The 14,999-nt window shown below is 43.9% G+C and overlaps 1 protein-coding gene across 1 annotated transcript in view; it reads left to right on the top strand.

Annotated features, from left to right (window-relative positions):
• Setd5 (SET domain containing 5) overlaps positions 1-13,080 on the top strand; it is a 51,503-nt gene extending 38,423 nt beyond the window's left edge. Inside the window, exons 18-23 of the mRNA XM_013010353.1 lie at positions 3,027-3,048; positions 4,891-5,361; positions 7,290-7,585; positions 8,963-9,099; positions 9,565-9,653; positions 10,444-13,080. Of these exons, the coding sequence (XP_012865807.1) occupies positions 3,027-3,048; positions 4,891-5,361; positions 7,290-7,585; positions 8,963-9,099; positions 9,565-9,653; positions 10,444-11,052 (1,624 nt within the window). The 3' untranslated portion in view covers positions 11,053-13,080. The remainder of the gene's footprint in view (positions 1-3,026; positions 3,049-4,890; positions 5,362-7,289; positions 7,586-8,962; positions 9,100-9,564; positions 9,654-10,443) is intronic.
• Positions 13,081-14,999: the final 1,919 nt, after the last annotated feature.

The following is a 14,999-nucleotide window of genomic DNA, read 5'->3' as shown; positions in this document are numbered from 1 at the left end:
CAGCTCAAGGCGAGCGCTCTACCACTTGAGCTACAGTGCCACTTCCGGTTTTCTAGTGGTTTATTGGAGATAGGAGTCTCACGGTCTCTCCTGTCCGGGCTGGCTTTGAACCGCTATCCTCAGATCTCAGCCTCCTGAGTAGCTAGGATTACAGGTGTGAGCCACCGGCACCCGGCCAAATACCTTGATTTCTATCTAAGTAATAAAGAAGAAACTAGAAACAACACTGAGAGAGCTATATGTCTTGTATATATCACTAGACATATAAACTTGATTTTGGGACAGACTTCTCTGTGTGGAAAAACAACCTTCTGGTTACCTAGGGAAATAACTTTTGTCAAGTTCCTTATGGTATTCTTTTTTAAAGAATAACTTTATTGTTATTATAAAGCTGTTATACAGAGAGGTTGCCAGCTTATAAGTCAGGTAATGAGTACATTTCTTTTAGGTCAGTGTCACCCCTTCCTTCACTTTCCCCATTTTCTCCTCCCATCCCTGTCTCCTGTGGGTATTCTTTTTAGCCAAATATATACCAACTAATTCAGACCTTTCTATCTTTGACTTTTCAGTTATTAGTTAGAATGTGGTAGTTTTTTGTTTTTGTCAGTCATGGGGCTTGAACTCAGGACCTGGGCACTGTCCCCACATTCTTTTGCTCAAGGCTCAGCTCTACCACTTTGGGCCACAGCTCCACTTCTGTTCTTTGCGTTGTTCATCGAAGATAAGAGTCTCTCAGAGACTTTCCTATCCAGGCTAACTTCAAACCATGATCCTCAGTTCTCAGCCTCCTGAATAGCTAGAATTACAGGTATGAGCCAGGTGCTGACCTGGCAGCAATTTGAGTTTTATATAAAGTAAGAAATCATAAGACTAAATTCTCCCTAGAAAGCAATCAAATTATAAGAATAGAATTACATGTTTAATTAAAACAAGTTTTATTTTTGTAAAATTACTGAAACTAATAGCTAAATCTTGTTCCAAAACAAGCAAGGTTAGTACTCGGCACATTTCCTGTTAGCTATAGCATTCAGATTAACTGTGAAACTACTCTGCATGGTTTCAAAAAGAAAGGAAAAAAACTGTGATTGTAATGAAGCATTGTTCAAACACTTTAATGGAAGCCAAATGGGGAAGAAATGTATTATTCACTATTGCAAACTTGTGCTTTAAGGAAATGTGGCCTTTTCATCTAATAAACAACCTCACCTCATCACCATTCTAATAGCAACACTTTTTCCTATAGTTCAGTGCAGAAAAGTAGATAGCAAGACTCTTTTCTATCAAATTCATGACTCAGAGAAATGTCTAAAGGATGTCAGAAGTAAATACCAGCTTTGTTTTGGGAAGAATATTTTTTTTAAATCAAAAAATATTTAGAGGGGGCTGGGAAGGTGGCTCAGTGGTAGAGCACTTGCCTTGCATGCTCGAGGCCCTGGGTTCGATTCTTCAGCACCACATAAGCAAAAAGAAAAAAAGTCAGAAGTGGCGCTGTGGCTCAAGTGGTAGAGCGCTAGCCTTGAGATGAAGAGCTGAGGGACAGCACCCAGGCCCAGAGTTCAGGCCCCACGACAGGATCCAAAAAAATAATAGTAATAATAATAATTATACATACATATATATATATATATAATATTGAGACATCTTCAATATTAAGGTAAGGAGATACACAAAGGAAAGCAAAACCTGCAGGGGAAAGTCTCTAGAAGAGGAGGTACAACATTAGTCAAGCAGATTCAGTTAATCTCCCCTTTTCACCAGCCTAACTCTTCCCTTTTCTTCCTGCCCTCAGTTCCATACTCAACTTTGTCTGACATATACAAAGCATGAAGCAAGCACCTTTCTCTTGCTTTGCTGAAGCAGCCCATTAATCCTACCACAGCATGGTCTGCCACCAGGCAACAGCTGCATGTTCTACACATTTGGAATCCTCCCCCTACCTCAGCCCTTTTCACTTTGTTCACATGTTGTCATTCCTATCTCCTCATTAAGAGCTTGCTATCCAGTCACTATTTGTTTGGGAAATGTTGCCTCAGATTAAAAGTCTACTGTCTATAGGCCTGAAGGACTCTCAAGTATACATACACATGCTTCCTTTTTTTTTCCTCCTGTGTTCCCAAAAGTACAGTGTATGTTAATCAAAAGAACCATAATAGAAGTGCTCAGGTCTAATTACATTGTGCCAAAAATCACATCCAGCTTGTGAATATGGATTCTCTCATTCGCACTTTCTATAACTGATTCAAGAAGGTTCTGACCATCTCCTCTACTTTGTCAAGACAGTCACCCAGCATGCTGAGTAATCTTCCAGAATAACAGTAATGGGCTGAAGCATGTAAGAGAGTGAAACATGCTGACCAATAGAAGGGATGTGAGGTGAAGGAACAGGGTTCTTATGAAGAGGACTAAGGGGCAGAGTAGCCGTCAATAATAAAGATTGTGGGGCTGGGAAGGTGGCTTAGTGGTAGTACGCTTGCCTTGCATGCATGAGGCCCTGGGTTCAATTCCTTAGCACCACATAAGTAGAAAAAGCCGGAAGTGGTGCTGTGGCTCAAGTGGTAGAATGCTCGCCTTGAGCTGAACTGCTCAGGGACAGCACCCAGGCCCAGAGTTCAAGTCCCACGACCAACAAAAAAAAAAAAAAAATAGTAAAGATTGTAGGTTGCTAAATTTTTATCTAAAAATACAAGGAAATATGACACTTAAGTTTTTATCTAACTTTCCCTAGTTTATGCTTGAAATGTTTACTTACAGCATGAAATATTATAACCAGTTTAACCTAAAATGCTTTCAAGATAATCAGGAAGCATTTTAACAAGTCATTCTGTCCACCTGAGATGAGTTCTGAAGTTAAACATTTCCCCTACGCATTCTTAATCCCACCCACCAACAAAAGTTGTGGCTAACATCTATGCTTGCTCTTATTTTTGGTTTGTTTTGTTTTGCTTCTTTTCTTGGAGTAGATGAATAACAAGATGCTTTTCCCTCCTCCAGAGCATATCCTCCCCTGAGAGTTCCCCTGCGCATAGGCCCGAGTCCCTGTCACCCGAGGTAGTTATCACACCATCTCAGTCACACTTGGAGGCTGAGTGTGCGTGAATGTGTGCATGAGTGTGTTCCTGAGTGTGTGGGAGGGTTGGGACTCTGAGTGAGTCGGGTAATGGGCTGGAGGGCGGCCAATTAGTCACTGAAAGTTGAACGAATCTTCCTGTGTAACACTGGAATTATGGACGTAGACAGAAGCGATAAGTAGCTGTGTGTATGTGCTGGGGCTTGTTCTGTTGTTAACTGGGGAAGGGGTGGCTGGAGAGTTTTATGAAAGAAGGAATGGAATCTAGAAGTCAAGTTTAAAGGCTATTAATGTGTGACAGTCTTTAACAATTAAGGAAAGTTCAGTGTTTGGTAAGCGTTATCTACTAGTATTAATTGGGCAGCTTACATTGGAAGGGTTGGACAGGGACTCATGCCTTGTTTCAGGGTTAATGTGACACCTCTGTAACAGACGTTTTGACTTTGGTTGATAGATTGACCAGCTTCTTCTTGAAAGCAAATCATTGTGCCTCACAGCTTCTTCATAGGTCTGACATACAGGGAAATTAAACCAGTTCATGGCTTTTCTGTCATACTTCTCTGTTCTGCCGTGACTTGGTTATTTATAGTTGTAAAATGAGCGATACCTCTTAGAACATCAACTGAAACTACTGCTATGGAAATGGTAAATTCACACTTTAGCCCTGTGATTTGGGTGAATGTAGTCATTATTAACTCTTCATCTACATGGAATTTTTTTCCTCTTGAAGAGAATGTTTTAGTCTCCTTACCCTTCAAAAATTAACTCGCTTCAAATTAACTTTAACCCCATCATTTTTAATTTAAATATATATGTGTGTGTATATATATGCATATTTTTATTTATTTATTTGACTAAACTCCATGAGAATCAGATTCTCTGTCAGTAGGATTTTATAAACCATTGTGACATGAACTTTTAAGGGGTGAGTTCTATTCCTTCTAGTAGCTTACTAGAGATTTTCCAATCTTACTAGGAAAGTTCAGCTCATTTTCTTCTAAGCGTCAGTTGATTGACATGGTGTGGTATTTGGGTTTCTGGTACCAATTTTGTAGTCTGGCTACAGTTGACCTAGTGATGGAAAAAGCTCAAGTTATCTTGTAATGTTAACCAAATAGTAGGTGGAGTTCTAGTTTTGCAATATTTCATATGCTCTTCAGTGATGGGCATTAGTGGTCTTGTGATATGTTGGTATATATGAGAGAATAAAGAGAATTGAATGGCCAGAAAGTTGTATGAGAAACACACCTATTTCACAGTGGAAGTGAGTGAAGAACTGGTTGGTTGGTGTCTTTAATACCATTTTCCTTTACTGAACCAGTAACTTAAGTACTTGCCTTTTCATCTACTTTCTGTTTTGTTTTTTTTTCCACCCTTTTTCTCTCCCACCTTCCATCAGTATTAATCTGAGAATGAATAATTTCAGAAGTCAGTTATCTTTTGACCCCTGTGTATAGTATGCATGGTGCTCAGGTAAATCCCTGATTATGCCACCAGCCCCCTTAGTGTAGGTACAAAGTGACTGAGTAGCCTGGTGAAAGGCCAGGCAGGCAAAATAGTCACCTAATTCTGACTCCCCAATATTCTCATCCAAAAAGACTTCAAAGCATTTTGGGAAATCGGCCGGGATTCTTTAGTAAGCTGGCCTTATATACACTGTTGCTGCATGGGACTTCCACATATGTTAATGACTTTCTCTCCTCTGCCTCCATCCCTTTTACCTTTCCTTGTTTACCTTTGCCCCTCTTGCTCTTCCCTTTTTTCCTTCTGACTTTCCTTTCTCCCCTGCCCCTTGTCTCCATTGATTTTTTTTTTTTCTTCAGCTTTGTCACCGAAAAGACCTGGATTTAACAAAAGTAGGATATCATGACTCCAACACTAACAGCTGTGCTGACAGACCTTCCATGCTTAACTCAAGTCATTCTGACCTGGCTCCTCATCCCTCTCTTGGGCCCACCTCAGAGACTGGCTTCCCAAGTAGGAGTGGAGATGGACCTCAAAGTCTTGTGAGAAACTCGGACCAGGCATTTCGGACAGAGTTCAACTTGATGTATGCCTACTCCCCTTTGAATGCTATGCCTCGAGCAGATGGATTATATAGAGGGTCTCCCCTAGTAGGGGATAGGAAGCCTTTGCATTTGGACGGGGGATATTGTTCCCCTGCAGAAGGGTTTTCCAGCAGATATGATCATGGATTTATGAAAGACCTCTCTCGTGGATCCATGTCACCTGGTGGTGAACGCGCCTGTGACGGAGTTCCATCTGCCCCCCAGAACCCACCACAGAGGAAAAAGGTAAGTGTTTATGTAACATGAACTCCCTCTTGAAGAACATTAACCAAACAAAAGTTCCAAATGTGTGCTCAACACTATTCTCAGATCAGACCTTTAGTCTCTGCCATGTACAGTGAGAATCAGACTGTTTTAATGGCCATTAGGGCAGTCAGCTGCACTGGCCATTGATGAAAATGAACTAAGCAACTCAAGAGCAGCGATGGGAAGTAGGGAATGAAAGGGAAAGCGAGAACAGCTTACACTAAGCAAAAAGAAGGAAATGTACATATCACCCAATGTGGAAGAAATAGTTCTATTCTTAAAGCTCATAGAATTCACAGACATAGGCCATGATAAAGACAATTTGCCTTGTGAAGGTTAAAATGTGTTTGTAACTTATAAGTATCACTATCCTACAATGTGAAATTTATGTAATCACTTAATCTTGATAAATACATTATTTTAAAAAAATAACCATCAGAGCAAAGATGTGTCTTGGTGTTAGACCTCTTATATAGCCTGCTTAAAGCCTTCGGTTCAAGTCCTAGCATTGCAAAAAGAAAGAAAATGAACACCTGTAATTCCAGCATTCAGGTGTTGAGGCAGGAAGATTACAAGACAAGCCTGAGCCATGTAGTTCAACTGTATCTTTTAAAAAATGGGGCAGACAGGCCGGGCAAGAAAGTATGTGGTACTCTTATCTCCAATGAACCACTAAAAAACTGGAAGTGGAGCTGTGGCTCAAGTGATAGACCACTCACCTTGAGCTGAAGAGTGCAGGGACAGCGCCCAAGCCCAGACTGACTTAAAAAAAAAAAAAATGGTGGGGCAGAGGTGGGCACCAGTGGCTCATGCATCTGAGGATCATGGTTTGAAGCCAACCTAAGCAGAAAAGTCCCCATGGGACTCATCTTCAATTAACTACTCAAAAAACTATAAGTAGAGCTGTGGCTCCAAGTGGTAGAGCGCTAGACTTAGCAAAAGAGCTTAGGGGCAACATCCAGGCCCGAGTTCAAGTACCACAACCAACCAAAAAAAAAAAATGGGGGGCAGCAGGGCACTGATGACTCAGGCCTGTAATCCTAACTTAGTTTCTCAGGAGGTTGAGATCTGGGGAACATGGTTTGAAGCCAGCCCAGGCAGGAAAGTCCATGAAGTTCTCCAATTAGCCACCAAATTATCTCCCATTAGCCACCAAAAAGCCAGAAGCAGAGCTGTTGCTCAAGTGGTAGAGCTAGTCTTCAGCGCAAAAGCTCAGGGACAGCCTCAGGCCTTGAGTTAAAGGCTCAGGACTAGCATCCCAAAAGAATTGGGGGACAAGAAGGGAGCATTGTGTCCCCACAATCCTGTAATGTAGGGAAGTAAGTCATTAATTATAGTGATAATGGATGCTCTGGAGGAGTTGTTTACACGTGCTAAGAACCTGTTAGCAGAGGGTCCTGACCAGGAGAAGTCTAGCAGCCAGCAAATGAGGATGAGTATGTTATAATAGAGAATAAATCTGGGACACTTGAGTAATGATGCAGTGTGGTATGAACAGTTGGATATAATTATTGTGCCATGCAAAAAGAGAGGGAGATACAGGAAGAAAGTACATTGTGAGATGGGCAGAGTCAGGCCATAGAGAGCTTGCTAACTGACAGGGTTCTAAGTTTGCCTGTCCTAGAAATCACGAAGTCCCAAACTGTGGGGTAAAGGTATGTTGGGGAGGGTTGTGATGGTGATGGTGGTTTGAAACATATCTCTAGGGATTCCCAAATAGGAAGAAGAACCCAGGAGGGTCTACATGATGGTCTATGCCTTTAATCCCAGCATCTGGGAGGCAGAGAAGAAAACCTTGATTTTGAGTCCAAACAAAGGGCTTCCTAAAAAAGAGCTTCTCTTCTTTCCCCATTACTAGGGACCCTCTGATGCTCTCCAACTGGAGTACTGTTTCTTTCCCTTTCTAGGTATCCCTGCTGGAGTACCGAAAACGGAAACAAGAAGCCAAGGAGAATTCTGGTGGGGTCAACGACTCGGCACAGAGCAAAAGCAAGGCCGCAGGAGCTGGGCAGGGCAGCAGTAACTCTGTTTCTGACACTGGTGCCCATGGTGTTCAGGGATCTTCAACTCGAGTCCCATCCTCCCCTCACAGAAAGTTCTCCCCATCTCATTCCTCTATGTCACATTCGGAGGCAGTAAGCCCATCAGATTCCAGGGGCACTTCATCTCACTGCAGACCTCAAGAGAATATCAGCAGTAGATGGTACGTTTATATTAAGTTCAAGAAGGAAATACATACCTAAGTTGGTGCACCACTTCATCTGTGATGTATTAGAACTAGCCTGAGAGAGCTAGGCACCAGTGTAGGCTGTCCTCAACTGATTTAATAGCATCAGCCACATCCTCCAATCTTATAGAAGCAGAGGATTACCAGCAAGCTTGCAGTTCAGACAACATAGTTGTAGCTGCTCAAGGGCTATTATATTTGGTGGACACTGAACCTGCCTCTCTGGGCTAGAGGCATGGCTCAGTGGTAGAGTGCCTGCCTAAAACTACCTCATCAGAAGCCTAACCAAGTTTTATTTGAATTAGCAACATTAGCTCGCTGTTCCATGCAGCAAGCATGAACAGAGTTAAGACAATCTTAAAGGATTTGCTCTGATTTAGGAGAGGCCGTAAATAATAGTGGCAAGTTCTGAATATCAAATGAGTAAAACACAGAAAGAATCAGAAGTACAGTGATCTTGAGCTAAAAAAAAGTCTTGGAAAGAATGAACTGGGCTCAAATTATATTCACTAGGAAACATTTATCAAGCTGCTGCTTAGGTATCAGGCACATTATTTCACAGACAAGATTTAGCATTTCAACGTGGAAAGTAAAGTTAGCCTTGAGCAAAAAAGGTAAATGAAAGCACGTGATCCTGAGATCAAGCCCCAGTACTAGCACACACACACAAAAAATTAACTTCGGGGCTGGGAAGGTGGCTCAGTGGTAGAGCACTTGCCTTGCATGCCTGAGGCCCTGGGTTCGATTCCTCAGCCGGAAGTGGTGCTGTGGCTCAAGTGGTAGAGCGCTAGCCTTGAGCTGAAGAGCTGAGGGACAGCGCCCAGGCCCAGAGTTCAGGCCCCACGACTGGACCCCAAAAAAAATTAACTTTGAAGAGGAAAGGGCTGGAGTTTTAACTCAGGATGAGGAGCTAGGCAAGCACCCTCACACTTAAGCTAGCTACATTTCTAGCCCAAAACTAACATCTTTTTGTGTGGGTGTCAGTCTAGGGCTTGAAATCAAAGTTTGGGTACTTGTCCCTGAGCTTTTGTGCTCAAGGCTAGCATTCTACCACTTGTGCCACAACCACACTTCCAGTTTTCTTTGTAGTTAATTGAGGATAAGATCCTCAGATTTTTCTGTCTGGGTGGCCTTTCAACCATGATCCTCAAGTCTCGGCCTCCTGAATAGCTAAGGTTGCAATGTAAGCACCGGGGCTTGGCAACAATGCCTTGCTCTAAAGGTCCTGAAGAAAATAATATTTGAGGGTGTCTTAAGAGAATATACTGTATAATCTTTGTCAAGTCCTCCTTTGTTTCAGACTCTTGGCTCATCAGTCCTGTGGTTTCAACTTGTAACCTGGTACCTTTGCAGGATGGTTCCCACATCAGTAGAACGACTCCGAGAAGGAGGAAGTATCCCTAAGGTCCTCCGAAGCAGTGTGAGAGTGGCCCAGAAGGGAGAGCCTTCTCCCACGTGGGAGAGTAACATCATTACAGAGAAAGATTCAGGTGAGCCCATGGCCTTCTGACAAGCAGGTTTGGGTCACATGAGCTAGGGTCTACATAACTCACATCAAATGTTGAGATAAGGTGAGTCCATTCGGATGCACTTGAGCTTTGCTGTATGCTGATTCCAGCTCAGTGTTGTTCTGTGAGGCCACAAAACAAGATACAGCAATGCTTGCTCTCTGTCTGCTCTTTTTTCCCAAGGGATACCTTTCTATAGCACTCATCTGTCCAAAGTCCTGGAGCTCCACCTCGATGAAGGATGAAGAGAAAGAAGGAAAGGAAAATGAGATCAGGCATTTAAAACATAGTGCATTTTTAACCACTCCTTTTACCCTCGTGGCATGCTGCATTCGCTCAGTTTGTCACAAGGAAAGCAGCATGGGTTGGTGATGGCATTGGTCATTGGAATGAACAAGGGCTGTTTCTTGTTCTGAGAAACCAGATTAATTTTATAATACCTTCTAGACCCTGCAGATGGAGAAGGCTCAGAAACATTGAGCTCAGCGCTCTCAAAAGGAGCCACTGTTTACAGCCCTTCCAGATACAGCTACCAGGTGAGTCGAGGATGCTTTTAACCATAGGAATTTATCCTAAGGTCTAATGTTTGGTCATCCTACTCATCATGTGCATTTGAGATGCTGGCATTACCCACAGTTTGAGAAGACTTGGAATTCAAGTCTTCAGCTGGTCACTCTAAGATATATCATACTAGAAAAATAAATCACAGCAGCCGGGTGCTGGTGGCTCACGCCTGTAATCCTAGCTACTCAGGAGGCTGAGATCTGAGGATCAAGGTTCAAAGCCAGCCCGGGCAGGAGAGACCGTGAGACTCCTATCTCCAATAAACCACCAGAAAACGGGAAGTGGCGCTGTAGCTCAAGTGGTAGAGCGCTCGCCTTGAGCTGAAGAGCTGAGGGACAGCGCCCAGGCCCAGAGTTCAAGCCCCACGACGACAAAAAAAAAAAAAAGAAAGAAAAATAAATCACGGGGCTGGGAAGGTGGCTCGATGGTAGAGTGCTTGCCTTGCATGCCTGAGGCCCTGGGTTCGATTCCTCAGCACCACATAAGCAAAAAAGAAAAAAGCCGGAAGTGGCGCTGTGGCTCAAGTGGTAGAGCGCTCACCTTGAGCTGAAGAGCTGAGGGACAGCGCCCAGGCCCAGAGTTCAGGCCCCATGACCGTACCCAAAAAAGAAAGAAAGAAGTAAATCACGAATAACCATTTCACTGCCCCAGTATTCCTTTAAAAAGAAAAGAAAATACAGAAGAAAGAAAATGGGATGTAAAGACTTGCAAGCTGTTGGAGACCTTTTCATCAGCTTGTGCTTTCCTCCCAACTCTTTCTAGCTCCTGCAGTGTGATAGTCCACGGACAGAATCACAAAGCCTCCTTCAACAGAGCTCCTCCCCCTTCAGAGGACACCCCACCCAATCTCCAGGATACAGTTATCGAACTACTGCACTGAGACCTGGGAATCCCCCCTCACAAGGCTCTTCAGAATCATCCCTCTCTTCCACCTCTTACCCCAGCCCAGCCCACCCTGTGTCTACAGACTCCATGGCTCCCCTCCCGGGGACACCAGGGTATTATAGCAGCCAGCCACATTCTGGAAACAGCACTGGCAGCAATCTTCCAAGGAGGAGCTGTCCTTCTAGTGCTGCTAGCCCTGCCCTACAGGGCCCCTCAGACTCACCAACCTCAGACTCAGTTTCTCAGTCCAGCACAGGAACTCTGAGTTCCACCTCCTTTCCTCAGAACTCTAGGTCGTCATTGCCATCTGACTTACGGACTATCAGTCTGCCCAGCGCTGGGCAGTCAGCTGCCTACCAGGCCTCCAGGGTATCTGCGGTTTCCAATTCACAGCACTACCCACACCGTGGGAGTGGGAGTGTGCACCAGTACCGACTCCAGCCACTGCAAGGGTCAGGAGTCAAGACTCAGACAGGACTTTCCTAGGGCTTCTGGATATGGGCAAACAGAACTGAACAAGCCCATAGCTGCTTCCTTCCAGCTGCCTCTGGAACCTAGGCCGAGCATATTGCTGGTGAAGGGGGTTGCAAGATGCCAGAGGATTGGGTCTGGTCTGCAAGAAACAAGACTTGTGGTCGTGGCTGGCCTCTGGCCTTGGGGAACGATGTAAATCTTGTCTGAAGCAGAGACTATAAAGAAGTTTCTCCCTGCTGTTAAGGGTACATTGTTGACAAGCAAATGGTGTTCCGGTTAGTAACGGTTCTAAGTGCAATGAGTTGTGTTGAGCCTCTGTCTCCCATCCTTGCCTGTAGCCCGTAGTCACTTGTGCAGTGAGGACATCTTTTTAAATAAATAATAAGAAAAAAAAGTTTTCCTTTCAAAAGAAAAAAAAATTGAAAAGAGCCAATCTCAAAGCCCCAAGCCATTTGCGTAGTGTTAAGGTTTTATGCACTTGAGAGAAAAAAAGGTAGGTATACAAATGTCACCGTAAGACGACCATTCCAGAAGCAAATGCGTGTCCAAGGTGTGTCCGGCAAGAGCACTCCCTACCTTTGTCATTAAATCACCAGGGAAGAGGCATGGAAAGTAAAGCTTGGAGCTTGCTCTGATTGAGGGGTGCTTGGCTCTCGGAAGATCTCATGGTCAGTTCTTGATTATCTGGGAGCAGATTGAGTAGATTGAGGCCCAGCTGTTATCATCCAAGTCCTCCTTCTCAAGCCATTTCAGAGCTTAATAACCCATGAAGTAAGTAGAGAAAAGTGAAATGAGAAACAAGGTGGTCCCATTGCGTTCATTGGGTTCCTACTTAGCAGCTTGGGAGAGAAGATTGAATTAGAGAGGTCGGAGTGGTCTGGGAATACTTTGAAGTTTTATTTTTTTACTCCCAACTAATCAGGACTTGACGATCTCATGAGTAGGACTGCCTCCCTGATCGGGAGCGTGCACTCGTGGCTGCAGGGTAAGAGTGGGAATATAGGTTTATAGAGTGGCACCGACAGGACTGTGATTGTGTGTGGGCCTGCCCCACGTTTCTTTGGGGGGATGCTTCTGTGCGAGTGGGCCGGTGAGAGGTACCCAGCCCCACCCATACCCCTAACACTGCTCTGGATGAGAGATGAGAACAGACTGGCTTCTCCCCATCAGTGCATTGTGCCTGTTGTACACCCCTGGAGGAGCCCTGGAGCCAGCCCAGGTGGGGTACACAATCTTTTTAAATTCCATATGGTTGCCAGCTTCTTTCTTTCCCTTGTTTACTGTAATATCCAGCGTGTTTTTATTTATCTAATTTTGTATTCAGTTATAACCATGGTAGGGTAGTGAATATATGACAGGTGTAATCCCTGGTGCTGCAGTGGACCTTACTTCTTTTCTTTTGGACAAGATAATACTGTGAGTCTCCCTTCTACTTTCTCATTTGTGTTCTCCTTTTACCCCACCTCTTGCATCCCCTTTTCTATGCTGTCCTACAACGATCATATGCACAGCCTTCTCTCTTTGTGTGTGACTGTTACAAAATTTCACTTTTCAAAATTGAAATCAGGTGTTTGCTCAAATGAGGGGAGATTTTTATTATTTTATGCTGAGACCTCAGCAGAGTACCTTTCTTTTTGTTTCCCCCACAAACCCATCAGTCTGGGAGAGCGTTGGGAGTGGAAATCATGTTGCCTGGGATGCCGGTTTCTTTGTATATTATATAAAACGTATGTAAATGTCTCTCCATTTGGGCTGGGGTTTGCATTCTCCTCTTGGCTGTTGGCCAAGGGGAGAGGCCAGCGGGCAGGCGGCCCTCACCCTGCCTGGCACGTGCAGAGACCCCAGCCACTCTGTGTGGGCAGGGTGCTGTCAAGACCAGACCTCTGGGGGGGGTGGGGGCGGGGGGAAGGGGAACTCTTGGAAGGAAAGAAGTATCACTTCTTTCTCAAGTGGAGTGTTTACACCTTGCTGTAACATTTGAACTTTCACAAGAGATGTAATAATTTTGATAATAAAATTCTTAACCATAATAATCATAAAGTTGAGGACTTCTTTGTTCACTTTGTGGCCTTAACCTTGTTTGATTTTCCTAATACTATCCTTACCTGACCAATGGTAAGGTAGACCTACCTTCAAGAGAATATACGTAGTGAGATCACCAATATGGATCAGTCCTCCTTCGCCCTCACCTTTTGATTAAGTCACCATTCAGACAAGTCCAACATTTGAAATCATTTGACCTTTGAAAACTGGCCTGAACTCCAGTAGTGATGTTCCTGACTAGCCTCATTCATTCAGCAACTCCTAATTGTACTTTTTCATTCAAAAACCATCAGACCAGGTTGCCTGTAATCTTAGCTACTTGGAAGGCTGAGATAGAGGGGATCATGGCTCAGGACCACCCTGGGCAGAAGAGTTCTTAAGACCCATTTCTTAGTAGAAGAAATGACACCTGTCACCCCAGCTCCAACAGCAAGCCCAAAATAGGTTGCTGGCAGTCAAGGCATGTACTTCAGCAGGACATAGCAAGTCGTTTTTGCTCTCCCAAAAGTCGTCGGAAGAGGCGCCTCAGCCAAAGAGAACCTGTCCTACCAAGCACAAGGACCTGAGTTCAAAACCCCAGTACCTCCAAAGCAAAGAAACGTCAGGCATTATTTTGATGTGGAACTTGTGCATCGATTTAAAAGGTGTTAGGGGAGACAAAAGTCATGGAGCTTATGGTCTAGTCAAGGAGACAACTAAGCTTGTGCATAATTTCAATAGTCAATAGCATGTTAATTTGTTCTCTTACAAGAATGGCCTAGAAAGCCAACCAAGAAGTTTCTGCCCCTGCTGAAGCAAATGCTTTGAAGGCCAAGTAGTGCTAAGAGGCATCCACAGAAGAAAAAAAAAAATTATATATATATATATATATATATATATGTCTTTATGTCGCCTACTTTCCAGCAGCCCAGTGGCTCCAAAGGTGCCCCAAATATGCCACTATTCCATCAGATACTCCCTGGGTTCAAGCTCTAGAATGGGGGCGGCGTGTTACTGTGAAAGGGCGGTGCAAGAATGATTGGTCAGGAAGAACCTTTGAGGCTTGAGACCTCAGTAGAACAGTCACAGTATGGCAGTTACTTCAAGAATAGACTGAAGCAGAAAGAGCTGACTTGAAACTTAGCTAGTAAAGGGGTGAGTGATCCAGTAAGCCAAGAGATCTAGGGGTCAGGTCAGAGAGAGGAGTTAAACTCTTAAGAAACCAGGTAGTAAATAGGCTTGGCATTCCATGTGATCTCTTTTAGAACTACTTAACTCTTCCATTGCAATGCAAAAGGCAGCATGTGACTGTGTTAACAGAGACAGATGGCTGCAAGCTGTCATTTGCTAGTCCTTAATATTAGAGCTGTGTCAGAAAGAATACACACTCTGAGCTGGGAGTGTGGCTTAGTGGTAGAGTGCTTGCCGCATGGAGCCCTGGATTTAATTCCTCAGTACCAAATAAACAGAAAAAGCTGGAAGTGGCACATGAGCACTGTGGCTCATGTGGTCGAGTGCTACCCTTAAGCAAAAGAAGCCCAGGGACAGTGCCTAGGGCCCTGAGTTCAATCCTCAGGACTGCCCCCTCCCCCCCCAAAAAAAAGAGAAAACAATACACATGGTAAATAGTCTAGAATCCTCAGTATTCTAAACAGAAAAGTGATGTCTAATTTGTGGTTAGTTGGTGCAGTTATTTTGTATTTTTTTTTGATCCTATTAGATTCTAGAAGCTGGGCAATAGTTTGGGAAGTATAGCAGTTCTGGCAAGCAACAATACAGTGATGGTTTCAAAGATAACAATGGGATGAGTAGGAAGTAGATTCCTACAGCATTTTGGAGAGAATGCCCTAAGAATACCTAGATAACCTACCAGCAGCCACACCAAATTCTATCTAGAATAGGAAATGTGTATGGTTCTCTTTTTTTTGGGGGGGGGG

This window comes from Dipodomys ordii, unplaced genomic scaffold (assembly GCF_000151885.1).
Source record: "Dipodomys ordii isolate 6190 unplaced genomic scaffold, Dord_2.0 Scaffold12, whole genome shotgun sequence".
NCBI classification, from domain to species: domain Eukaryota; kingdom Metazoa; phylum Chordata; class Mammalia; order Rodentia; family Heteromyidae; genus Dipodomys; species Dipodomys ordii.
The sequence above is the reverse complement of the archived record's forward strand: the minus strand, read 5'-3'. Positions and strand labels throughout refer to the sequence as shown.